A 27,193-nucleotide genomic window follows, 5' to 3' on the forward strand; every position below is an offset into this window, starting at 1 on the left:
TTGGTGATTCATCATTATATTAGTCTGGGCATTGCAGTGGTCAGAAGGCTTAGTGTAGTGTTATGTGAAAAACGCACATCTGACTATGAATCTAAGTTTCACAGCAAAAAAAAAAAAAAAAAAGTTTGAAATGTAAAAGTCTAAATATGTCAAATCACAGGTAGTCTGAAGTTTGAGTAAGATTTGCAATAAGTTTTATTATTGCAAATAATATAATATATTTTCTTCCAGAACAACACTATTCCCCACACCACATCTGATCCGCCAACGGTTTCATTTCAGCCTAAGGCGATGCATGGATTAGTCAAATGATGCAAAATGGATAAGCGATTTTAAAAAATAACTTGTTAATTTTCAGGCAAAATGACAAACATTTCTCACCATTCTCGTGTTTGTCAAATATATATTGAGCTTCTTTGACTTTTTAAGCGTTTGTTGGGTAAAGCAGTTAATCTCAATAGTCAATATTGAATAATGGATCATTCTCAACACTTTCAGAAACAATAGACATCACAGTGGACTGAGTCCAATTAATTATCCATGAAAATAATTGGGTTTTTTGAAGCCCTATTTTAGTCACAAATGAGTCAACAACATCCCAGAAGTTGGGGTCTGTGGTCATTTAGGAATCACTATGGTAACCAGTGGGCAACTGGCACCGGGAATCTGGATGTGTTTATAGCATAACAGGAAGTGGATTGGGAATTACTACTACAGAAATCTTGGAAGCAATTACAGACGACTGACTACAGATGTGTGTGAAACCAGTGACCATGAGGTTGTTCACCGTGATACAAATAGACTGTTTCATGCTTTCAGTTAGAGCTATAAACAGAGTATGGTCCAGTGATGAATAAGGGGGTATTTCAAACCCCACAGATGCTGCATTAGCATCTGTTTTAAAGCATAATAGCACAGAATAATGAGAAGGCTGCTAGTTTCAGCCTTAAAACCTGAGTTTTACAGTTTACAGTTTATGATCAGGTACAAAGAAAACTATAATCAATTAATGGTGTGTTTCTAACTTGGTATAAAAATCTAAACAATAGAAAACAAAATTAATGAAAGAAAAAAAGTCATAAATAAAAGCTATGGCATGTTTCAATGGCATTATATTCAAGTAATATTATTCAAGTCCCTGATACTTAGTGGTTCATGTAAACATTGGAGTCAGTAACACAGACACAGAACCAACAGTTCATAAGAAGGCAGCAGCAATTCATATGTAAAACACATGTCTCCTTCACCATGCTGGTCCAGTCACATCAGTTTGTGTTCAATTCTTTGAGTGGAGCTGGAGAAAAATTTAAACTTTTTTATGAGAAAGCCTGCAGCTGCGAGGGAACCACATTTTCACCAGGGTGTGTGACGGCTCTGTCACATGGCCCGACTTTGGAGATGAGAGAGAAAAGATGACGAAGACAGAGTGAGCAGACAGGGGAAAAAAAATAAAGAAACACCGTAGGATCACCTGCCGTGCACCCAACAATTAATGCTTCATCCACTCTGAGGTCTTATGTGGTGAGCAATACCCTGAGGGGCCTTTCACAGCTAACAGACACTCCAGGCCTTAGATCAAGGCTCGCTGGCATTCAGGAGACAACCAAAAATGTCACCATCATACGTAGCCTTTTTGTCTCCTGCCAAGTCAGCCACAATCCTCGGTTTCTTCTTGCTGGCTCCAAAAGCAACACAAGCCAATCTTCCTTTCTGAGATGTGTTCATTTTTTTGGGATTAGAAGTTTTAAAAATATGTCAAGCAGCAAAATATCCTTATCACAGATACTGTTGTGTTCTGTGCACTACTAAAATGGGCTCAGCTATCACACAACTGAGAATAGGCACTGAATGAGGTGGGTGTGAGATCACACTGCTGCTTTCATCTCATTCACAGTGATGACAGTCTCATAATAACACAGATGTATGAAACCAGTTCAGAATATGGCAATAACATTTTTGCAATTTCTCAATATTACATATGAATCATTAGTCACGTCAGTGTGATGACTTCCACTGGGTCAGTTTTGCCTTTGGACCTCTGCTTGCGTTTGAGGCGTCTCTGTGAGAAGGATGGTGATGTTGGACATGCTGATGGTGTTGCGGTGCTGACGGAGAGAGAGAGAAGGTTTGTAAGTGGAAGTTTTGGGGTAGGGAGTTGGGATGGACGCACAGCGGTGCATTCCTGCAAGGGTTTCTTTTCCCTCTCCGTCTCCTGGCGTCACCTTTCAAAGCAGCCGGCTGTGAAAGTGTGATGCGCCCCCAGGTAGCCTCCGCTGTAAGCCATACTCAGACAGTGCCGTGGCTCTCCAGCGAGGGCCATCTGCACAGAGATCGGGCCCTGGAGCGGCAGTGCACGAGCCCCTGGCTGCAGACCAGACGTCAGGCTGGGGTAGGACGGGAACCCAGCCGCAGGAGTCATGGACGGAGCCCCAGTTAGCAGACTCATCCTGTGGCTCTGAAGGAAGTCCTGAGACATGTTCACCACAGGCCCCAAAGCCTGGGAGTCAGACAGCGCTTGCAGCTGGGACAGGGATGGGGAATGCTGTGAAAGCTGTGGGAAGCCATCGGGCTGAAAGAGCAGCTGTGGTGTGGAGGAAGTAGAGGAGGACACTGGTCTCTGGATGACTGACACTGGAGAGAGGTGAGAGGTCTGGGGCTGAGACTGCAGAGAGGAGGGTCTGTGAGGAGGAGTGGATTTGGTTTTGTTGGCTTCCTTAACATCGTTGTCATGAGCACTGTGAAAGGGAAAACCACACGTATTTCAGTCATAATCACAGCAAAAGCTGAAAAATAAAAATATTTAGGGAATTTAGCAGTGAATTAGAACCAAGATCACCATCGTATTACTAGGGGGAAAGCAAAGTAAAAGGTCCAGGCAGTAAAAGGCTGCACAGATACAGATATCAACAGGAGCAGAAATATGTCTGAGCCAACGCTTTTTCCTCCCACACAATTAGCTCAACACATGCAAATAATTACACTTGCACAGATGCACACAAATAAAGACACTGCCTCCTGCTGACCAAGAAATGTGCAACATAATTACAGCTGTTAAACTGCACAGCACTATCAGCTGGAACCATCAGATGGACAGGCTGTGATACCCACATGGTAAGACTCCACTCAGTGGCTGAAGCAGCAGCTTTCTTCTAACCCAAAACCATACAGAACAAGGGACCTTCTAGTCAACACTCCAAGTAGCCCACTAGCTTTAAAATCTTTACTTCACATCTGGCATGTGTGTTTCATGTGTCTCTTACAGCAGCATGAGTTCAATGCACTGTGTGAGGTGGTCCCAGGAGTAGCCTGTTAGCAGATGGAGGGTGGTCGTCCAGCTTGGGGAAATCTGAAGGCAAATGCGAGATGCTGCCACACATGCAGCCGCAACCTGGGATGGTCGGAAACTCAGGAAGGCATGGTCTAGAAGAAAGATAAAAGTTTTATAAATTCTTTGATTAAACTTACAACATCATGAACAAACGCCCAATGAGCAAAGTCCAGTTCACTGTCCTCCTCGTAACCCACCTTGCAGTGAGACTTCCAGAAAGTAGTGAGTGTATTTGTCCATGAAAGCCTTGGTCTTGGAGAGGGAGGACAGGGGCCAGCCGTTGTACAGGTCGCCCTCCTGCACCGAAGCATGGAGGTAGTAGTCAATAAAGTGAGCAGGTGTGGGCATGCACAGATTCCAGCCAAAGGTCTCCAACAGCAAAAGCTCCATTTTGATCAGATCCCTTTTGTTGAGAACCAGGTTCAGGCTGCACATAAAGCCCAGAGAGTTCAGCTGCTCCAGTTTGGGAACCCGGTCCTCCTTCTCCTCAAATTTACCTGAAAAGAAAAAACAGGAGTAAGGTTACTGACAGTGTTTATTACAATTCATTCTCCAGAACCAAATTTGAACGTATATGAGCCAGCGGGTCTTCTCACCTGATAAAAATAGACTGTACTCTGTAAACAATTCTATGCATCACAGACAGTTTATTTCATGTGTCAGCTTACATTTATTATCACCAACATGTGCTCTCATTATCATTAAAAGGAAAATGTCAAACATTTTAACTTGTCAAATTTTCTGTTTTATATCTTTTTGAAGCAAACATCTTTGGGTTTAAATTTTTGAACAAAAATGCACAACGAGCATTGTGACAGGTAACTTATAAACTGAAATTATTTTGAAAAATATATAAATAAATCGATCGATAAATAAGCAAATAATAATCACTGAATGAGGCAAATTTGTAAAGTGTTTTGTCAATGTATAAAAGCTCTATGTAATTGCAGTCCATTTACAGGAGCTAATTTATTGGTACTAACAACTGAGTGAATACTGAAGTCAGACAACTACCTGTGGAGATATAAATCCACACAACTAGTTTTAAAGACAGACACAGAACCCTAACATTTCTTGGGAAAAGCTAAAGTTACCACCTTCTTTGTGGATAATATTAAATAATCACCTGAAGCCATGGACTAGGGTTATGGTCAGCCCTAAAAAAAAAAAAAAAGTCTTAGCTTCCACAAAACCTAACAAGTGCCTGCTAAGCATTAGCAATTAAGTTGACTATTACTGAACATCTGGCTATAAAGCTATGCTCTTACACTAACAAGCCTAGGAAGTATCACTATAGGCTTAAAGAGCAGGGCATTTACAATGGATTATACAAGCCAAATTACTTTCTATGAAAAAGCCAGTCAGCTTTATCCCTTATATTTTCATCCCTCTCTCTCTCTCTAGACACTCGCAGACATTACAGCGGTGCCATTATGGTGAGCCCCCTCCCCATTCCAAGATATCCTCCTTTCCATAGCAACAGCCCCAAGGCCTCAGGGTCCATGTGGCCAATGAACGGGGGTGACTCTGCCTTTAATCCACAGCTCGAACAGGCCTCTGCTCAAACTTTAAATATGAGAGCAAGGAGGTGTCAGGTTACTCTGATACAAGCTTCCTTTACCCATACTCAGGATGTGAGAACGCATTGTAAATTTATAAAAGAACTGACTGACTCCTTAAATTCAAGCTCAATAGTTACTGGACTTTTAGGCTGTTGTCAGCATAACAGCTGCAATAATACAAATCACATCTTCAAAGGTCGTTACAACTGCTGAAAAATACTGCAAACACTGCAAATGTCCTAATATCTGCTTTCAACCACATAAGTGGGATTATAAACCACTTAAGTAAACATTTTTATACTTTTTTAAAATGTGCAATAGGGGACTTAATCTAAAGTATAACCTTTGCTTCCTTTTGAAAACCTATGTGAAATGTAATGAGTGGGACATTTAACAGCTAAAAACAAATATATCCATGCTGTTTGTTGGACAAACAAATGGCAACAGTATAAACAGCCTGAAATATGTCACAGGTCCTTTGTTATTTAACAGGCAACAAATACGCAGACACATATATCTGCAACCACCACTGACTAACATATCAGTCTGGCTGATATATCCTACCTCTACATTTTAGCTAGCTCTCCTTGATTCACCATGTTTGGGTAAAGTATGATTACCGTGAAATCATACATGCAAGTAAGCACATACACACTGTTGTACAGTGCCATTTAGTCGGTGTAATAAAGTTACATAGTATTTCCACTGCCTAGGATTAGCAAGTAATGTATCATTTTTGTCAAAATATGCATCGAGCTGGGAATAACAACATCCCTCTGTTGGGCTAAATCTTGGCCTCTAATCTAAAGCCATAGCAACAAACATCATAAACAGGGGCTTTATGGACTTTTCCAAGCTGCAGTTGGATACTCCATGCAACGACTGCCTGACACACCATAGCTTTTGTGGCCGTCTTTGACGGACCTCATTTACCTCTTTGTCCACATGTCTCGGAGAACAACGCGTCTTCCTGTAGAGTGTGAGTTTTACCACTGATGTTGCGACCTGCCATTAAGAAGGGCAGCACAGAGGAAGAGAGAGGCAATGGTTGGGAGAGCATGAAGGGAGGGGGTGGGGAATCTGCAGCGTAACAGGCCAGAGGGGTAATTAGCAGACAGGCAGTAATGGCGTCTCTCCAGCAGAACAGGAAGCACAGTGAAACTGGGCTGTTTACACCCACCAGGGCTTGTTCCGCAGCCCAGTCCACACTTGCCCTATTCTCTCACCCTCATATCCTCTGGATCAGGGTTCTGTCTGCTTCTAGACTGCTATGTCCACACAGATGCTGCCATAAAAAGCCACCACTGCCCCCAGTCTCCACACAGCCCCAGCCTCTTTGATCTTAAGAGAGAATTGGCACAAGTCAATTTCTATTGTGCCCTGTGATTACTGTGTCTGCTTACTAATGTGGGATGCCTGACGTTAAAAACAGAAAACAACTTCAGAGGAACCTACAGAAATACAGCATGAGCCACAAACCAGTTTCCTGCAAAAAGAACATACTCCTGCATGTATTATGGCCTCATTCTTTACAGTGAGTTGGCACTGCAGCAAAGAAGCCACAGAAGAATTACTTTTTACATTACTGATTTATCACTTGGTCTAAAATATCATTGGTCATTTAAAGATGACACCTTCTAACCAAGCCCCATCATAAACAGCTCAGGATGCAGTAAGTCTTTTTTTTTTCCAATTTAAAACTTTCAAAAAGCATAAAACAGATTTAATGTTACAAATGGTCAAACAAGATTATTAACTTAGATCAGGAAACATCTGATCAAAGAATAAGCAGTAGATGATGGATGGAATAGCTGATCAATACAAAATAACACAATTTAAATTACATCATTTAATTACTCAATTTGTGATGCTTCACATTACAGATGCATTGCTGGTGGTACTGAGGTCTGATACCCACCCTTAACCACCCACATAAAGGCCTGACCAAGATGAAAGTGCAACTACCTATTTGCAAACATATCTATTTGTGCATGTGCATCTTGTTATTGTGTTATTTCAACATTTATCTCACAAGCTGCACAACCTCATTCAGTGTCTCAATGTGTGATAAGCCATTAGGTGAACTTTGTGGTGTGTATTTCATCTTCTCAATGATGCCCTGGAGCAACAAGCAAACACCATCACGGCCCCTTTGTGCCATTTTGCTGTTGTCAGTCTGAATGTGGCCTGACAGTGCATTCCTCTCCTGTGAGCTCAGCCTACCTGAAATGCAGGCGGTTAAATGATCCTATCTTAAGTCTGTGGGCATGGAAGAGGTGCAGAGATGAAGGGGGGGGGGGCAGTCTTCCTTTTCATCTACACCAACTATCTTTCCATACGTTACAACTATAGGACACAGATCCTTTGTCACAGCACCCACAGGTGAAGGTGATCATGAGAAAAGGTTGAGTAAACAGGGAGAGGCTAGAGGTCAGGGGTCAGGGAGAGGTAAGACCAGGATGCAGGGCCTCCTCCCAGGTGTGCAGTTTGGGAAAGAGGTGGGGGCGGGGTGGGTAAGGATTTCAACTGATAGGGGTTGTAAGGAAACCTGAGAGTCTCACACAGAGAGGCCTCTTTTTCTGTTGCTCTCCATTTTACAAGCTTTGCATAAAATGAAAACTGAAATTCCAGATAATAAGTGTGTTTATGGAAGTTGTTTATAAAGTGCTACACCAAATACTGACATATAAGGTCCCTATAAGTTATATGATGGTTACAACTCTAATAGCTAGTTAAAACATTACTATACAGGAACTGGGTTAAAGTGGTGTCCCTGACACAGTACAGCAAAGTTAGTAATTGCTGAAACAATCTTCTTCGAAAACAGCAAACATATTTTGTCACTAGAAGAATGGGGAAGAATGATAATATACAAATTATAATCTAACAACTCAAAACAAGAGATGTATATGTAACATATTATTTAAGGTTAATAAATTTAAAAAAAAAACTTAACCAATTTTTATTTTCATCCTCACTCTCTCCTGCTTTTTCGTTTTGACTTGACAGCCATTGAAGAACTTTCCTCTGCTCTTTAAACTCTTTTTATTTGCTGGTTCATCTTTCATTGGAAGGGTGAAATTGGTCACAGCTCCGTCACAGAATTTCTGTGTTGCCACCCCTGGCCCTGGAGGCTCTCACAATGTAGGCCCAAGATGACCTTTGGCCCCTGATGCTAATGCCTGGGTGACCAGGGAGAATCCTAGAAACCAGGCCCAGTGTATGGGTATATGTGTGTGTTCTTGGGGGGGGGGGGGGGGGGGGGGGGGGCATCGGCTGAGAGTATAAAGGCCCTGCCTCATGGGTGATGAGGGCTGGCAGAGGTAGTGTGTGTGAAAGAAGAGCCTCAGGCTTTTCACAACAAAACACAGAATATGACTAAATGTTGACATGCCTTCAAAAGTTTGTAGATAAAACCTCTCAATTAAAAAAGGTGAATTGGTGCTTTGGTACCAACTGACAATAATGAACATTATTACTCTTTCCAAACTCAGACACATCTCTACATAATTTCTTTAATTATAAAAGCCCCACATGACAACAGTTCTATCAGAATTACTGACAAACCTCTGAGGGGTCTAAAGGGGGAAACGGGTCCCCTGTTAATCTACATTTCAGGGCACCCTACTGGGTGGTTCAGTTCTAACATGTTCCATTTTGCAGGCCATCACCTCTCCCTCCCTTTCTACCCTGTTTAACATCAGCAGCCGACCTGCCTTTGAAGTACCGCTCCACTTGTTTCCCAACCCCCCGGGGATGTGGGCCTGCTTTTACTGGCCACCCTGTCCCAGGATTGGCTCGCCCTGCCTGTCCCTGACAAGGTGAGAGAACGAAGAGGAAACAGAGCCAGCAGCCAAAGGTAAAAGGACACCACTAGAGCCCAGTCGTTTAAGTGGTAATGTGGCAGTAAAGCAATGCCCCCTAAACTCTAATGGATTAGACTTGGATGAAAAAAAAAAAAATACAAGGTTTATTACAAGGTTGCCATAGTAACCATCTCCTCATTTAGCAATGTTAGCTTATAGCAAGACCTTACCACACACACACACGCACGCACGCACGCACACACGCACACACACACACACACACACACACACACACACACACACACACACACACACACACACACACACACACACACACACACACGCCTGCACACAACCCCCCCCCAAGTTTCTGCTCCCCTCCCCCTCTCTGCAACGGGTCTGGCTGGCTAGCTGTCCTGCTTGCAGTGACGGGCTTTTGTTTGAGGCCTGACTCGGAGAGCATATGGCAGGTGCCCCTCAACACAGTTCCTCCCTGCCCCCCCAGGCTATGTCTATGTAAGTGCACCATGAAGTCAAAATGACTGAGTTTTCTGTTGGTTTTTCAAGGAGGCTCTTCTTATTTGTTTATTTATATTTTTTGGAGACCTTTCACTAAATTAGATTCACTGAACAAAATAGATAAAATCCAGCTTCATCGTGAATTCACTGCTAAATCACACCACAAAAGAAATCACAACAGTATCCAACAGTCATAACCAAGAGTAAATAACAAATCTAACAAAACATGTGATTACGGCAAAAAAACAAAACAAAACAAAACATTGAGAAAAAAAAAAAAAAAAAAAAAATCAATGGCATTTTTGTACCGGCTGGCAGCAGACACATCCATTATGTCATTTACCATAACAAATAGCTGCAGTGTGCAGAGCTCTGACGTGAGGGACCAACCTGCCAGGAAGACTGATGTGATCACTGCAGGACCTCGTGGAATGTAACACAATAGAAAGTTAAGTTTAGGAACTGGTTTTTAAGTGGAAATTTGCAGTTTACACTAAGTCAATTTTTACAGGATTTTGCTTTCTTTGTGTAATTGGGCTCTATGAAATGATCAAGGTAACTAAATAAATGCACAACAGTCAATAACACTCGGCCCCTGTGGGTTTGAAAAACTGACCATAATCTTACTCCTGCAAATAAAAAAAAGAGCTCATTCATGAACAAACATGCACAGGCAAGCACCCACAAAAAAACAAAAAAAACACCGACAATAGAGTAACAGGATTAACCAGTGACTGCTGAGAGGCACAAAAGAGGTAACGATTAATTAACTGAGTGCAGAAGCCAGAAATATTTAAAGAAAGACAATGTATGTGCCTGTCCAAAGCAGAAAGAGGGAGCTCGGGAGGCTGTTCAATAACTAGGCCAGATTCCAAAGCACCTCAGGACAGATAAAAAACCAAGACTACTTTGAATCAAACACCCTTTCAAGCCATCATCAATCATGGGAGAGACTCCCTAGAGTCCAGGAGGAGTCAGAGGCAAGAGAGCAGAGAGGAGAGAGCCTGACTAACTGAAAGCCACAATCAATATATTCAATAAAACAAACCTGATTAATCTGTTAGAGAGCAGAAGAACCTCTGTCCAGGTTGGATGGATAATATTTCTATCACTCCAGGAGCAAACTCTCAAAGCTATTCTTGGACCCTCATAAGAATGGTTTTAAATAAAACCTTTTTCAAGTCTCATATTTAAATTCATCCCACCACAGAGACTACTCTGATTGCAAAGATGGCCTACACGACTACATGCACACATAAACTGAGCCTTCCCAAGTGAGTGGGCCCTGTTCCAGACTCCCACTTTGACAGCATCATTAGTCTAATTACCCATGATGCCAAGGGCTGCATTAATGTACAGAAAACCTCAGTCTTTTAATCACCAGACAGACACAGTGATGCTAATAACGACCACACATTGTGCACCATGCATCAGCAGGAAGAAACTGATGAACACACCTGCTTTACACAAAGCACACAAAGAAACATTCTGATGTGTTGGGTACTGGTTATCAGACTAAGTAATCTTTCACTTGCTTTACAGAAACACCCACAGCTTGAGTGAAGCAGTAGCTACAAGCAAAGAATAACAACCACTCATCGGTCCAAAGAGGAAATACTCAAGTAGTAGCTTTATACTCCGAAGTATAAAGTTTTAACTTGATCGTTTTGAAGGTATGCAGTTTCCAGTTTAGTAAGATTAGTATTTTCAAGGATGAGTCTGGTGTTTTCCAAAATGTGTCATCAAAAACAATCCAATGAAAAGGCCAAACCCCAAAAATTCCTTAGTCTATCTCTTAGTACTTCCCAACTTCCCTGTCCGTCACTCAGCACCAAAACCACTTTAAAGAAAAGTCAGTAATTTCCTAAACAGCTGGGCACTATAATTTCTCCCAAGCTTCAAGGTGATTAAATAGGAACCATTTACAGCTGTAGTTTAAAATAGTTATCTTCAATGAACCATGTTTTCACTGACAGTAAAAAAAACAAAAAAATATATATAACATCTTTGATTCGAGGACACTTTGACCTTGGCAGAGGCATTACTAGCTCTCTCAAATTAATTACAAAGACTAGACTAACAGCAGCAGACCGAGACATGTTATGGCAGACAGGACTAAAGACAGGTAATATACTGGAGACACAGTGGTACAATCATCCTATCACAATGCTTGTTGTTTTTGTTTTGTTTGTTTTTTAAATAACACTGCAGCTAGCAGTAAACATTACAGGCTATAGGATCAGCCTGAAATGTTGGGCTGGAAGAGAAAAACATGACGGTCTCCTGAGTGTAACTCAAATTAGCCCTGGCGCAGGAAGTGTTTCACCTTGTGCCATCTGCACTTCAACCACAGTCATAGTAGCTTTTTCACTCAGAAGAGTTTCTTTGCAGCTCTTGCACATTTACAGGGAATGTGAGAATATAACACCCATCACAATGAAAACACAAAACTGAATCTACATAAAGCTTCCTCTGAAATATATTTAAGTTTAGATTTAAGGATTGGGTTCTCCCAAAAAATCAATTTAAACACATTTGAGTCTAAAGAGGAAAAACAGTCTATAAATACATGTCGCTGTCAAGCAAAGAACTACAGAAAATATAAGCAGATGAATTTCTGGAAGATGAATGGCTGTGAATGGACTTACTAGCTAGGAGCAGACAGGAGAGGGCGATCACATAGAGCTGCTTGATGGCCACATCGTAGTGGTCCATGAACAAGTCCAGCAAGTAGACGGCCAGGTGACGCGCTGTAGGACATAACTGGTAGCGATTACTGAGGATGGCCAGCAAATCTGCAAAGTACCTTCGCATGCCAATTTGCGGAGAGTGGGCCCGGTAAACTGGTAACTTCAGCTCCTGGAGAGGCAGAAGGGCGGGGGTTAGTGATGGGGGGTGAGAGGAGCAGGGAGGGCAGGAAGCAGAAACATGGGGGTTGTAGAGAATATGCATAATAATGGTGAGCCATGCATGTCTCCTGCTGACTGGGCTTAACTGCAATCAAAAGAGATACTGTGGCTCTTAAGTACATATATCAAAAAGACAACTCAATTTAACACGGAAAATTACAGATTATGTTTCAGCCTTATATCAATTTGATTTAAATCAGCATTGCTGCTGGGTCCTTGCAGGACTCTGAGCAATGGACCCAGGGTAGTGTCTACGTGTGGTTTAGGGGGGTATGGTTCCTCCATTGGAGGTTGAGCAGTATACAGGATTAGGTTTCACCCGTAGCACATCTCCTATTCATGTTCAATTAGCTGCATGTGTTTCAAAGTGGCAGGAAGATACTCTGGGGCATTAGCATTGAATCAGCCTCGGGTATCTTTCCAATCAGCCACAGGAAACAGGAGAGCAAAAGGCTCCAGTTTCAAGGTTTGCCACAGAGTTAGAAACAAAAAACATTTAGTACTAAATCATTCAGCAGTTACATTATCTGTGTTAAAGCTGCTTATCCCACAAAGTGTTTTTGTTTTCAAAAAATGTTTTTTACTCAGTGTATGTGAGAGAAAACAAGAGCTTTTGATGTGGATTTAGTAAGATACTGAAGACTGGTAGATTAATCTCCTTTAGTTCAAACAGCAAGGGGTCCTTACATTAGAAGAAAGAAAATCCATCTCATGTTAGAGCTGTTGTTTAGGGACATTTCTGCCTTTATGTTGGTTTGAATAGTCTCAAAATTAAAGCTTGGTGTTTCAAAAAAAACTCAGAAATACATGCAACAGTCAACACTTTGTATAGAACAACTCAGTGTGGCCAAAACTACCAACACGGTCAGGTTTATGCATTTTGTCAACTCTTTATTTTGAAGGTAATTAAAATAGTAATGACACTCAGACTGACACTACATTGGAATCCAAAAATAAACAGTACTGCCCCCTCCCAAATCCACATATTTGAGCTCCACCCCTGGTGCCACAACCAACCATACCACCCAGTCCTGCCTGAACTCCTCTCCTCCCATTAGTCCAGCCTCTGCCTCTTCTCCATCTGTCTGTCTGGGGGTACAAGAGCAGCAGGAGCAAGGGGGGTGGGTGTGAAGGGTTAGGGGGAAGGAGGGGCTTGGAGTCTGGGGGGCTCCAGGGTGGAGGGTGGAGGCTTGGGGGGGGGGGGGGGGGGGGGTTGGATTCTGTGTGGGGTGGAGATGGATCTTTGTGGGAGACCCACACCATAATTAAGAATTCCACAGCTGCCTCCACCTGATTTGCATGTCTGATAATTTGCCACATGCTACACGCCACCACTATCTCCCACATCAGGGCATTATCACTGCAGCAAACGTCATTAAGGCTGGATGAGACGGTGGGGGAGCAGGCGCCACACAGGAAATCTGAACACTGTGTGAAGGCCTTTTTACACACAGCTCTGATACTGATTTCACTTTACTTTATATATCTGACTGCTTTCAGCTTAGGGGCAAACATACATCTACAACTAGTCATCAGAATATTTGTGCATACTTTTCAGCATTAATAAATATAAAGATCACTAGTTCAGAGCAGGAACTGACACTTATTTTCATTTAACTGCTAAATAATTTTACACTGCTTAGTAAAAACACCCATCACAATTTCACAGAGCCCCATGAGTTTTTAGATCAAAATCTAAAGCTGTTAGTTTATTATCATAAAAACCATTTGACAAACAGGAAGAATGAAATATTTGGCATTTTTGTTGACAAATGACTTCAACATCCATTCAGTTGTTAAAATAATTTCTTCTGTGACCAAACTGTGTGCAATACAGTTGATCTTGCCATGTACCAAATGTTGTCAATCAACTAACTGATTAATCAAATATGTAAGTTGCCACTTAAGACATTAAATGTATTAGAAATACAAATATTTCTGTATTTAGTGGAAAACAGTTTGCTGTCACCGTAAGAAAGTAAAGTAAGTTTATGACAAGAAAATCAAGCTGCTTTTCCTCAGAGGAATGACTGTCATCTTGGAAAAATGCCATAAAACATTCAGCATCATGTCTTACCCTATCATACAATACCTCACTTGAGAAAAATCAAAAAACGCCTGGAAGACAGAATGTAAATTAAAACAAGCAGTCATAAGACAAATACAGTGTGCTGCCTGCTACAGGTGCCTGAATAAAGCAATCAACTCTAATCTGTTTCTTTTAAAATGAAAAGTCTCTTTCATTTCTCAACCCACTACTTCCATCAGATATTTCTATTTTGCAACCCAGCAGCATTTACAGTGAGGCCAGTGCATTATGTAGTATATATTGTGATGAGCTGGTTGTTTCCGATTTTACAGAAAAAGCTGATACAGGGAGATCAAAACCTAACATTAGAATAAGAGTATCTGCCTGTCTCTCATTTTGGCATATGAGAAAAGAGTGGGTGTGTTGTTTAGTTTCCATCTCTGCATACAGCTCTACAGTCATACTGACAGCTCAGTCTGACTCAGACACCGTCTAACACGGGTAGACGGGTTCAAACCGAACATTAGACTCATAAAAATCAAAAACCCGTTCAGGCACCTGATTTCTCAAACCTGATCTATATTCATCTCTCCCTCTGTGATGCTGGCAAGAGAGTCCCAGCTCCAACATGCCAGTCCAGTGACAGATGTCTCCATTAAAGTGACACATGGGAAGAAATATGATCACGCTCTGAGGTTAATTAAGATATTCTCAATTAATGAGCCTTAGCTCCTGCATGTAATCTAATTTAGATCGTGTTTAAATAGACAACATGACCATGTAATTATATCTACACCTTTCAATACATCGTGTGGTGTATGTGTAAGAGCAGCACAGGCTTGTAGCCTCAGACTGTCTTGTTTGTTGTTCTACAAGTAATCATCATTTTGATTAATAATGAAATTACTGTCCTTGATCAGCCAATAGAGTAAAATGTAAGAAAACAGAAAAAAATACCTATTACAATTTTACTTCCTTTCTGGCTTTATTGTGTCATTAAGTGTAAGGTACAACTCACATGGTTTAATTAGCTAATTTTCCATTTCTATACTCTAATAATCAATCACATAATCAACACCCATTTCAATTTTCCTGAGTTTTACAATTTTCTGGTTTTGTCGAGCCATCAGGCCCAAACCAGAATATATCAAATCTAATCGATTCATTGAAATTGTTATCACTTATATGAATCTAATCACTGTAGCTGTAGGTTTAACATATTCATAGATCAAACCATCTTAAGCTATAGCAAACGACACTGTTATTTTCAGATTGTTAGCTGTTTTATTGTAGTGCTTTTCCATGGAACTCACAGGTTTGTTTCACCTGTCACCAAAATCCCTATTCCCCAGCAAAGTAAAGAAGCAGGGGTGAGTGATAGCAGACTCACCTTGATGCGGAGGGACTGATGGATATCTGCAGCTAGCTGTCCTTTCCACCACTGCAACTCCCTCTCCATCTTTCCCATCCAGAGGAGACTTCAAGAATAAAGCTTTACCTGCTGACACAGGTGTGTCCAAAAACAAGACAAAGTTCAAACTCTCAGTAGCTGGGCTGACAGAGGTGATAACCAGAAAATATATGTAAGTGTATATGCTTACACACAAACCCATTTGAAGTTATTCTACAGGTTGTAGCCTATTTTTAACATACATTTTAGGATTAAAGGCTTGGATCGGTACAGACAAAAACAAAGATTTTTTTTGTCTATTCTTCCGAAATATTTTGGTTTCGGTAAAGTTTTTGAACATCTTGCTGAACCCGCAGAGGTCTCTTTCCCCGCACAGGCCATTTTCTCTGCTCGGGAATTTAAATGGCTCAGTTAAATGCCCGCTCGACCACGCTGTGGTCTGAAGAATGTGAGCAGCCTTTTAGAAATGTCACTTTGAACTCGGCTTTTCGCTGTAAGGACTAAATATTAATAAATCCTTCACTTTGGTTATAATTCACAGCGCGTCTGCGCCACGAGACAGCGGCCAAACAGTGCGGCTACACAAGTTAATGCCCACCGGGCTCTCAAGTCCTGGCCCCGTTTGAAGGAAAAGGATATATATCAGCACAGCGAGATAAAAACCAGACACAAACGCAGCTCATTTCTCCGCAGGACGGCAACCTGGCAAACTTTTCACTCGGTGGTTATTACATGTGCCACCTACCGCTCCGACGGGAATGCCCCCCAGACCCCTTTGTCTCAGTCCGACATCCTGAATGAGAGAAGTCCTCTTCGGCTCAACTTTCTTATCTTTACCGGCCAAAACACGGAGTTCACATCCGCTGACAAGTTCCTACAGCCGCTGCCACCGCCAAGTCCCCGCAACAGGCGTCTGGTCGAGCCGTTTTCCCCAAACTGTGTTCACTTTTCCAAGAGACTTAGCTCCGCCGTCTTCCCTCCGGTGGCTCGGCTGCAACAAAGTCGGCTCCTCGGCTGCACCAGCTGCTGCTGTTGCGGTGCGAGGACGTCCCTCCCCAGCCTGGGAGTTGTAGTCCTTTAGGGGGGTCAGCCACAGAACTACAAACACCCACAATTCATTCTTGCTACATGCTCCTCATTGAACATGTTTTGCTCCTTAAAATGATTATTATATAAATTATAAATATTCCTTTTCAGCAATATTATATTCTCTTTTAACTTCAAATGTCTGGTCTGTGTCTGATAGGCTCAGTCTTCTGTTTTTGTTTGCTTCTTTCGTTTGTTTGTTTTTGGTATTCGCATTTGATTGTTCTTTTAATCTGTAAACGCTTTAAAACAAAGTTTTATTATTGTTAATGTTCGTTTTAGCATTTAGCTTGCCATTTTATGAAGGAGTGTTAATTGAACAGGCTATTAAAAATATTAACTGATTGATTGACAGGAACCAATTACACGTACACGTTCAGTATTACCATTATTAGGCCCGAGCACCGACCGAAGGTCCCGGTGTCAAAGTCCACCAGCTGGGAGTTTATCTTGAGGTCGGTGAGTTCGCTGTTTTTGCTCACCTCGAACTTGAACGAACTCCTCCTTGGGCTTTTGACCGAAAGAGCTCATTCTTGGGCAGCCTCATCTACACAAGAAGGGCAGCTAAACTTATCCAAATTTCGTTATTAATTTTTATGGTTTTCCTTTGGCGGACCCGCCCAGTTGACGTACGTTTTTGGCACTTTCGAGTTGTGATAAATCGCACACGCATTGTCTGATTAAAATCTGACCAATTGATGAATTGTAGTCCCCGCCGACCTGAACCCATGTGATTAAACAAAATCACAATAGGTGCAATAGCGCCCCCTGTATAACATTTTGAAAATTTGCAAAAATTTGAATGGAGAGCCAAAATTTAGTTTGTCAGAAATGTACCAAATTTGGCACACAAATCCTTTAGGGCATCCTGATCAAAAAAGCCAATGACACCCATGCTCTATTATCACGATGTTGCCGTGGCGATGACCCACAGCCACCATTCTTTTCCTATGGGAGTTTTACACTTAAAGATGCAAATGCTGTAGCAATATCTGCAGCTGTTGTGTGTCAAATTTTAATCAGTTACACTCCCCATGGGCCTGAACCCATGTGATCAAACAAAATCAATATAGGCGCAGTGGCGCCCCCTTTGTAAGGGCTTTCAAGTTTGCATGGAGAGACACATTTTAGTTTGTCAGAACTGTACCAAATTTTGCAGACAAATCCTTTAGAGCATCCCGATCAAAAAAGCCAATGAGACCCATGTTCTATTTTACCCGCTGTTGCCTTGGCGATGGCAGACAGCCTCCATTTTCTGTGACATGAAATTGCATGGTCAGCCAAAATTTAGTTTGTCAGAACTGTACCAAACTTGGCTTAAAAATCCATTAGGGCATCCCAATCAAAAAGGCTAATTGGACCCATCCTCTATTTTCCACACTGTTGCTGTGATGATGACTGAGATCCACCATTGTTTTCCAATGGGAGTTTTAAACTTAAAGGTGCAATAGCTGAATAAATGTCTGCGGCTGCTGCCATCCTGTATTTCTGTGTGTCTGTATATGTGGCTGTATGTGCCTGTATCACTGTGGCTGCAGAAATGTGCCCTCTACAGCAGTTAACAAAATCCCACACCTCACCTTTCCCAGGTGCAAGTTCTCCTCTCACTTAAAAGGCTCCCGGTAAGGTGACTGGAACAACGCCTTCACCTTGGTATTGAATAAATCCTTTGCTTTTATGAAAGACAAGAGTCAATTAATTTAATTTATAACAACGCTGTTTGACTTTGTGAACAAAAACACATGACTATGAATAAAAATATGGTATTTATAAAACCTGTTACATGCATGAATCAAATGCATTCAACTAAGGTTTGCACAAATTGTATTAAGCTTTTTTACACCGTGAGTGATCTAACATTTGTTTTCTTTCCTTGTGTGCCCCCTGGTGTCAGAACTTGTTAAAAAAAAAAAATCAGTCAACTTTACAGAAGTCTGCAATTGGGGAGTGAGTATTTAAAAGAGGTTTTGATCATATTTTCATATAAAGTCCATTGTAAAAACAAAATTACAGTATTAAAGCATTAATAGTCATTCTGGACATTAGCTTTCCTATCAGCTTCACTGAGAAAGTCCTGGTCAGCATAGATAAGGAAGCCAGTGAAAGTGCTGTCTGTCCAGAAAGGGTCAAAGAAGAGTCCGTTCTGTTCAGAGTAGAAAATCTGCAGCCAGACCTGATCTGACTTCTTCAGGTGGAGAACAGTAGAACCAGATGCCACATCATGGTTCCCTGTGTTTGCATCAAACGTCTTGATCTTGTACTGTCCATTGTGCACCAGCCCTATGGCCAGGTGCTTATTTGCCAGAGTGATGTCATAGGTGAAATAATAGACTCCAGGGATAGCACAGACAAACTTTCCACTGCTGACATTGTAGTGATTCCCCTCATTCAGCAGGACCCGGTTGAAGCGGATGGGTATTCGCTCTTTAGGGTAGCTCTTTGACACCGCCACAGAGAAGGCTGAACGGGCTTGGCGGCCACAGTTACAGCCTCCTGGAGCTCCCTGCTGGCCCATGTCACCCAGCTCTCCCTTATTTCCTTGTTTTCCAGCCACCCCTGGTATTCCACGAAGCCCCTTCAGTCCCCGAGGCCCAGCCTTACCAATAACACCTTCACGGCCTTTCACACCTGGCTTGCCTGGGTTCCCAGTCCTCCCTGGATCACCTGAACAACAAAAACACACATGCTTAACTGAATACAAAAAGTCAACATGAAAAGCCACAAGAGCCTGGAATAACTCCTCATAAGAACTATGTACTATTATTTTTTAGTTCAGTTCAGGTTATCAAACAGTGTTATCTGTCTTTGCTGCTGGAAATCTGATGTATAAGAGAGATTTAATGCAAGATCAGACACTGTGGATGCAGAATACAGGAGGTGTAAGTGTTTACACAGAATAGACTCCATGTGTGACAGACAAAAAGAAATAGAAGTAATTCTGCAGAGGTGTCAGTGAATAACTACCTCTCTCTCCTTTTTGTCCTTTCTCCCCATCCTTTCCGTCTGGGCCATCCCTCCCCGGTGGTCCCATGGGGCCCATGGACCCTGGTGATCCAGGGGCTCCTGGGTTCCCTGCAGGTCCCGCTGGGCCTGGCAGACCGCAGACGAGCTGGGAGGAGTGGATGGTGATGTTGCGACCTTTCTTAAATGAGGAACTCACAGACTGGGAGACAACAACTGACATCAAACAGAAAATCATGCATTTCTGGAGTAGGATGGTCACTGTGGAGTCAGAAGAAAAAGAGGGAACGTAATTGTTCAAAACAATACATTTGTTTTGGTTTCTGTGTACCAGTCAGAGGCAGATGATGCAAATGCCCTAAACATAAAAATCTGCCCAAATGACATGTGACTGAAACAGCGAGGTGTGGCAGAGTACATGCATACAGATATAATCTGTTGTCAAACCCTTACACATTTATCTTTGTGGTGTAGTCACTGTTATGACCAAATGCTTACAAAATAAGATGATGTGCATGTTCTGGTTGTATGAATACAAGGAATAGAGCTTACAGTGTGTTTTTGCAAAGGGAGCATATCGGACATTTTGAAAACATAAACAACTCACCAGTTGAGAAACTCTGACCCATGGGCATTTTTCGGCGCTATCCGAGTCCTTTTTTCAGGATTAGAATGCACAAACTTTCCTACATGATTTTCCAACAATGGGGTGAGAGAGCATTCTTTTAGAGAAGCACTGCAGAGAAATGTGCAGCCCAGCGAATCACTGTCTACAACATCCGCCCTGTTGAAGCAAATACACTGCCAAAGAATACTTTCACCATGATGTCACTACATTCATATTAGTGCATCTGCATTGCTCAGCTGAAGCAGTGACACATGGCTTGTTCACAAACTCACCCTCATGGCAAAATAGACTTGGTATGCAATAGACATGAAACAACAACAAGAGCATGGATGTTCTACACAATCATGAGTTTTGCATATATTGAAGAAAAATATTTTCTCAGGATCACCAAAGATGAACAAGGTGGTCTACATTCTGCAGCAGTGTATAACACCATGAACATTACCAGATGTGTTTTTGTTTATAGCTGTGTTGAAAAGCAAGATGAGAGTGTAACGTCCCAGCTCTACTGTATTCACCTTTAACTGGAAGCATGTGAACAGAAATTACATAACCGGCTGATGTGCTGTGGGTCTCTCTATGATACAAACAGAAAGAAAAGACGCGTTCACAAAATCTTATGATCACATCTGATCTGCACATACAGTATATTTACAACATCATGTGGAACATGTGAAAAAATACATTAAAACAGTGAGTGGCCAGTGATCGCCAGGACAGTGGGAGCTCCTGTCTATTTTGGAGGCCAACTACTGTTCAAGACACAACATAAACAAGGATGATTTGGAAACTTGAAACCTGCAGTCCACACACTTCAAAGTGATGTAGGAAACCTCATGCTCAGCAGTTAAACTTCTGAAGCTACACACGTTTATATATATATTTGTCATTTTTTCACCATTGAGCCTCTAATTTATCTTTTTGTGGACACAAAGTCAGCTGAAATTTTTTAGATATTTAAACATGTATTAAGGAGATCTTTCACTTTTGTCCAGAGTACACAGTTGAATATAATCTTTCTGGCCAACACTGGCACATTTACAATAATACTAATACATGTGCATGGTTCCGGTCAAACAAATTCTTTTCAAGTGACACACTGCATTCAGAGAAATAGACTTTATTATAAATGTATAAACCCCACTAAAAGTTACTTAAACTGAGGGTGGCTCTGTACTGAAATGAGTTTAAAAGGATCCAAGAAGAGTGTTATGTTTTACACAACTGTCCGAGTAAAACCAACAGCAGATGTCACTATCATCCAGTGTAATATCTGACTGTGGCTTCAAAAACAAAAAGGTGGAGAAAATAAAACATAGAAAATACTATACAGTTTCTGTTCCACCTTTGCAACCAGAAAGCAGGCTCTTGCTGTAAAATTACAAGCTCAGAGTCGAATTATCTAAAAGAATTTTTTTTTTTTTTTTTTTTTCACCGAGCAGCTGCTCTAGTAGAATCTGTAGAAAGAGTTTCAGGGAGTCAGCAGAAATAAGAGGAGGTCACTGTCCCAGGAAGGAAGCCATGGGATCATCTGGTCGGCTGCGTTTCATGCGGAAGGCCTCCATCTCCTCCTCAGTTGGCGCCTTCACTTCCTGCAGGCTGTTGTATGGCCTCTTCCTCTCATCCAGCTGCATTAATGCTTCTATATGCTTCACCCTTTTGTCCTCTGCTTCTAGTGCCTAGGAGGAAGACAGAGTGTAGGTCAGTCAAAGAAAACAGCCAAACTACAGAGAGATGGCCCACAGACAAGATTTCTGTCCTCTGTAAATACAAAAATTTGTTACCTTCCTCAGTTTTTCCTTCTTCTTCTCGTCATCCTCTGAATCGCTGCTGTCAGAGCCATGCTTCTTGTTCTTCTTGTTCTTCTTGCTCTTCTTTTTCTTCTTCTTCTCTTTCATCATTTTATCTCGATGCATCTGTTGATGATGAACACACCATATCAACATTTTTAATCAGACAATTAAAAAAACTTTCATTGTTCATTATCGATACCTTGTTCAAATTTAAATCTTTTCACTTACTTCCAGCAGAGACTTGGGCTGTTCCTCTTCCTGTAGCTCGTTTAATCCCTCTTCAAATGGAACACAGTCCGAATTGTTCTGAAGGTTAATCAAACAACCAAAAAAGCCACATGTAAGTCAAGAGGCTACTTTAAAAGAGCGAACATACTGTGTGTATAAAACAGCCTTTAGATGTCATCAGTTCAAGTGCTTACTATTTTAATCCCAGCGTCTCCTGTGCAGTAGCTTTGTCTCGCCATGGAGTAACAACACTTGTATCCCCAGCAGCCATCCTTCCAGTAAGAGCCCCAGATACACTACAAATACAAAATTTTTTTTTTTTTGAATAAACGACTGAAATCTGACTGAATTACCAAGAGCTGTAACCTGTTCTGTCATCCTTACCGTGTGGTTGTTGATGAGCACGTCCTCCTCATACTTAGAGCGGGCGACAGCCTTCTCAAGTCCTTTCAGTACAGCGCCGTGACGAGAGTACTCCACGTAGTCCTCGGTCTGGGCCAACAGCAGCTCCCGTGCAGGAGCGTCTAAGTGCTCTTGACCGCCATACTGATTGTAACACACAGATAGGAGACATCGTCAGTAAAGTCATCAGCCAGTAGGTCTTTGTACAACATTTTGAGATTAAAGAGTTGTATTAAAACCGCTGGCTGTTAATCCAAAACAGCAATTACTGATCATAATGAGAGAAACACCCAGTGATATTTATGGACCAAAGTAAGAAGTTGATGACCACATTCTTACAATGTAACTGTTGCTATAACATGCATCTAGGAAATCATCATATAACAAAATACAATACAAGTGCCCATAAACATATAGTCATTTAAAAATCTGATGTCAGTTAAATACCTTTTCCAAGATGCTCTCTCTCTGTTCCTCCTTAAAGTCCTCCTTCTTGACCTTGAAGGAGCAGTGGAGTAGCTCCAGTTTGGTGGGGTCAGCCTGCAGATGCACCTCAGTGCCTCTCTCATAGGCCTCCCAGGCAAACACTGTGATGAGATGCTTACAGTCAAAATGTTTGATTATCTAAAGAATACAGGTATACTTTGATAATATAGTTGGCTCTTTTAACTTTGTTAGCAGTAAGAAGTAATTGTAGGATCAATAACAACGTCAAACTTCAGTTTGTAGGAAATGCCACTGTCTAGGGTAAGACTACATTTGTATACTGTTCATGTGCTTTATTTCCTTTCTTGCTCAAATCTGTTTTGGTAGGCATGTGACTAAACAATTGTACAATGGAAATAGTTTGGAATGTGTCTTCTTTTACAACTTTTAAAATACTATTTTAAAGATAACTTACTTTGCCTTGTCAATACATAAACACTTGCTGCTGTTATGTAAATGTTGTGTTGCTCAACTTTACTTATTTAAATGTAAGTACAGGTGCTTTAGTGCTACCAAAAGTATTTGTACAGCACCAACTTACCAACAATGCAGTTTTATCAATGAAGTAGCAAGTACTTTTTCTAAGATGGTGATGGCAGAATGGTGCTGGTCACTTACACTGTGTTTGAGCCATGGTGATTGTGTCTCCACTATAGCGCGCAAAGTTGTCTCCCGCATATCCCACTCTGTCACACACACACACACACACACACACACACACACACACACACACACACAACACACATATAACAGTTTACATATGATTACAGTAGCAGCCAGTAAAAACTAAGCTTTCAGTAAACAAAAGCTGTATCTTACTCATCAGGGTTCATGCCAGTGTTGGAGTATGGATTCTCTCTCATAGCTCGAGTCTTGGGATCATAGTAGGCAGAATTTGGATCCAGATTTCTCAAGTACTGTGAGAAACAGACACGACAAGTTCAGATTATTAACATCTGTGTTTGTAACATTTGCTCAACTCTTGATTTAATCAGCATTAGTGCACAAATGTTTCCTGTGGATTCTTCTAATTCAAACACAGTCCACCAGGTAGAAAACACTTATTGCAGTTAGGAAGCTAAGAATCGAATAGCAAATGAACATAGCCAGTAGGTTAAATGTCACTTACTTTAGCTATGTCTTCTCTGATACGCAGATTTCTGACTGTGATTCGTCTCTTAGAGTCAAAGTTCTGACCAGGCATGTCAATGTCATCTGCATATTTATCTTCATCCTCATCCTCACTGTCATGTTCCCGTTCCTGCAGAGAAAAGATTCAAAATGTTAAATGTTAGTCTCTACATTTTATCTTTTAAATTAAAGACTAAATACTATTCATCAATATTAGCAAGGACTTACAGTTTGGTCCAGTTTTCCTGAGGCCAACTCATCCTGAAGTTTCTGGACCTTCAGTGTCCTTTTGGCCTAACAACGAAAAACGCAATGTCAGGTTCAGTTTGTGGCCAAAGGCACCACCCAGAGCTCTCAGTTTATTGGGTGACAACATTTAATGTCAAATATTCATGTATATTATTCTTATACCAATAAAATGCTCATGTATTCATGTTTAGCGTTTGAAGTTCTGAAATTCTGTGTGGGGAGATGGCAGGAGCCTGTACTCTTGATGCGGTCTTTAGGGGACATTAAAGTTTATTTCTTTGCAACAAACCAACTAAATGCTCTACCTATCTACCCAGTGAACTGCTTACCAGGTCCACTTTGGCATACTCTTCCACGATGCGCTGGTGTTCCTCAGGGTCATAGCCATTCCACCGATCCCGCTTCCCATCATAGTCCATGGAGAGCTGAACCTGGGTGTGTTCATCTGGAGCTATGTCTCTGCCTGTGTACTTAGCCCCAACACTTCTGGGTCGCTGGTGAACCATAAGTGAAGGTCATGAACTGACATTTAAGTACACAGAAGTAATATGTGTTTAAAGTGTTATTTGAAGACCTTAAGTTATTCTACCTCCAAGCAGTCTTTCTTCTTGTGCGTCATGGCGCCACAGTTTTCACAAGCTCCCTTACGAAATTTAGTTGTAACAGTATTCTGTCAAGAGGAGCAACATTAGGCTATTAACTTTAAAGTGTACTGGTTATAGCCATTCAAGAGTACCTTAATGATTCACTCTCACCTCTTGCACCCCTCGCTTATACCACTCTCCAATAGGTGTGTATTGCTTCTGGTTTTCATCCTGGGGTCTCTGATGCTTTAGTGTGGGTCTTTTGGATGGGTCAATGTACCACGGCACTGATGAAATATACTGTGGGATGTGAGGGTTTATGTCCCTGGCAAAGAGAAGAAGTGCACAAGCAGCACGTCTTATCATCTATGCACGTGATGATCAAATAATTCATTATCAGGAGCTCCACTACATCAATATACAATATACCAGAGCACACTTTTTCCATTTTTAATATATGTTTACACTCATACCCCGGCTTACATCCTTACTACCACCGTCAAACTCAGACTTACACCATGCCGTATAGAGTAAATCACACTTCAGGATACTTCAAGTGACGCTGATTTACGTCACCAATTAAGTCGACACAGAAATAAGAGGAATAAAATACTGTATGCATACGCCCTCGCCAAGTTCTGTTTGCGTACACCGTTTCTCAATTTGGCGGCACTAGTGTTTGCCATCACTCAGAGCAGATGTTGCATCAGATGTTCATTCATTCATTTGGCCCAGCTTACGTTAAAAATCAGTGTGTCGAATCTTCTGGAGCCTATCCCATCGCTCTTTGGGTGAAAGGCAGGGGTCCACCCTGGACAGGTCACCAGTCCATCACAGGGCCACATAGAGACAAACAACCTCACACACTCACACTCACTCCTATGGGCAATTTAGAGTCACCAATCAACCTGACATACATGTTTTTGGACTGTGGGAGGAAACCAGAGTACCTGGAGAAAACCCACACAAGCACAGGGAGAACATGCAAACTCCACACAGAAAGGCCCCTGATGGGTTTTGAACCATGAACCTTGTTGCTGTAAGGCAACAATTCCAACCACTCATCCACTATGCTGCCCTACCACTATGTCCTTAAAAATGTAGCTACCCTGAGGAGCACCTTGACATTCGGAAACATTGATCTATTATTGCAAGTAATACCATTTGAACTTCCCAAGATGAACATCAGTTGTGAAGTGCGTTTCTGCAGAATACTTAACAGGGCGCAGGCAGAAACTTACTTCCCCTCCTCGTCCACCTCAGCTGGAGCGTTTCCCAGTTTTCTTTGCTCCTCCAGCTCCTTCTTCTTCCTCCAGTCCTCCCTGGTCATCTTCTTGGGCTCATCCAGGCCCACGATCCCCTCCGAGTTCCCACTGGTCTGCTCGGTCATGACTGAACCTGTCCCCAGACACACACCGTAGATTATCACACTGACATGTTTAGTGAAAACCTACATGTCCAGAACAGACTCCTTTTGTTCACAAAGATGAAAAATAAGTTAATTAAATGATAAATAAGATAAAGGCGAAGCAGAACATATCGTCAGCCCAACGTTAACTGACTGTTAGCTTATCTAGCTAGCGTTAGCTGTTTACCAGTAACGCTAACCTAAATGTGCACGAAGTATTTTAAGTTATCTACTGTAAACTGAATTAATACTTTAGTTGCCTTGTTAGGATCCAAGTAATAACACGATGGTTCCCTCCCGAAACGTCAATTTCTCTGTATCTCGCCTGTTATAAAATCTCATCTGTTGTATTTCCACTAACACACGACCACCGACATTTTACGTCAACCATTTCACGTCACATCCGGTTTCCCTCTTTCAAAATAAACTTTATTTAACGTATGGTAATATTGTGGCGCATTACTCCAGATATTTCATACATTTCAAGGCAAAGAAGCGCCATAATTAAATTATTCAAACGGCAATTGAACCCTAGATAACTATATAGAGCCAAACAAGTCAGTTAATTGACACATAATAGGTTAAAGGCCATACAATCGTAGTCAAATACATATTGATATATATCTATATATATGTTTTTATATATAGATATATATATGTGTGTTGGCAAGCG

The 27,193-nt window shown here is 41.5% G+C and overlaps 3 protein-coding genes across 5 annotated transcripts; all 3 read right to left on the bottom strand.

Moving 5' to 3' along the window:
* Window positions 1-295: 295 nt before the first annotated feature.
* ccnjl (cyclin J-like) lies at window positions 296-16,547 on the bottom strand. 2 transcript variants are annotated; one of them, XM_026329639.1, is made up of 6 exons: window positions 16,310-16,547; window positions 15,544-15,651; window positions 11,864-12,074; window positions 3,526-3,825; window positions 3,261-3,420; window positions 296-2,735 (listed from the first exon to the last, which is right to left on the bottom strand). In XM_026329639.1, the coding sequence occupies exons 2-6, from the start codon at window positions 15,619-15,621 to the stop codon at window positions 2,219-2,221; spliced, it is 1,266 nt and encodes a 421-aa protein (XP_026185424.1). In that variant the 5' UTR covers window positions 15,622-15,651; window positions 16,310-16,547; the 3' UTR covers window positions 296-2,218. The 2 variants fall into 2 exon arrangements, with proteins under 2 accessions (XP_026185424.1, XP_026185423.1); XM_026329638.1 differs by having other exon boundaries at window positions 15,544-15,654.
* A 1,789-nt stretch (window positions 16,548-18,336) lies between these two features.
* Window positions 18,337-20,559, bottom strand: c1qtnf2 (C1q and TNF related 2). Its single transcript, XM_026330894.1, has 3 exons — window positions 20,219-20,559; window positions 19,615-19,872; window positions 18,337-19,314 (listed from the first exon to the last, which is right to left on the bottom strand). The coding sequence occupies exons 1-3, from the start codon at window positions 20,244-20,246 to the stop codon at window positions 18,674-18,676; spliced, it is 927 nt and encodes a 308-aa protein (XP_026186679.1). The 5' UTR covers window positions 20,247-20,559; the 3' UTR covers window positions 18,337-18,673.
* A 24-nt stretch (window positions 20,560-20,583) lies between these two features.
* slu7 (SLU7 homolog, splicing factor) lies at window positions 20,584-26,913 on the bottom strand. Of its 2 annotated transcripts, none has more exons than XM_026330893.1 (15): window positions 26,781-26,913; window positions 26,354-26,510; window positions 25,284-25,437; window positions 25,118-25,198; window positions 24,858-25,022; window positions 24,508-24,573; window positions 24,278-24,409; window positions 23,968-24,065; window positions 23,767-23,834; window positions 23,110-23,249; window positions 22,645-22,806; window positions 22,455-22,556; window positions 22,261-22,338; window positions 22,024-22,155; window positions 20,584-21,918 (listed from the first exon to the last, which is right to left on the bottom strand). In XM_026330893.1, the coding sequence occupies exons 2-15, from the start codon at window positions 26,500-26,502 to the stop codon at window positions 21,739-21,741; spliced, it is 1,707 nt and encodes a 568-aa protein (XP_026186678.1). In that variant the 5' UTR covers window positions 26,503-26,510; window positions 26,781-26,913; the 3' UTR covers window positions 20,584-21,738. The 2 variants fall into 2 exon arrangements, with proteins under 2 accessions (XP_026186678.1, XP_026186677.1); XM_026330892.1 differs by having other exon boundaries at window positions 26,772-26,913.
* Between the last annotated feature and the right edge of the window lie 280 nt (window positions 26,914-27,193).

This window comes from Mastacembelus armatus, chromosome 10 (assembly GCF_900324485.2).
Source record: "Mastacembelus armatus chromosome 10, fMasArm1.2, whole genome shotgun sequence".
NCBI classification, from domain to species: Eukaryota; Metazoa; Chordata; class Actinopteri; order Synbranchiformes; family Mastacembelidae; genus Mastacembelus; species Mastacembelus armatus.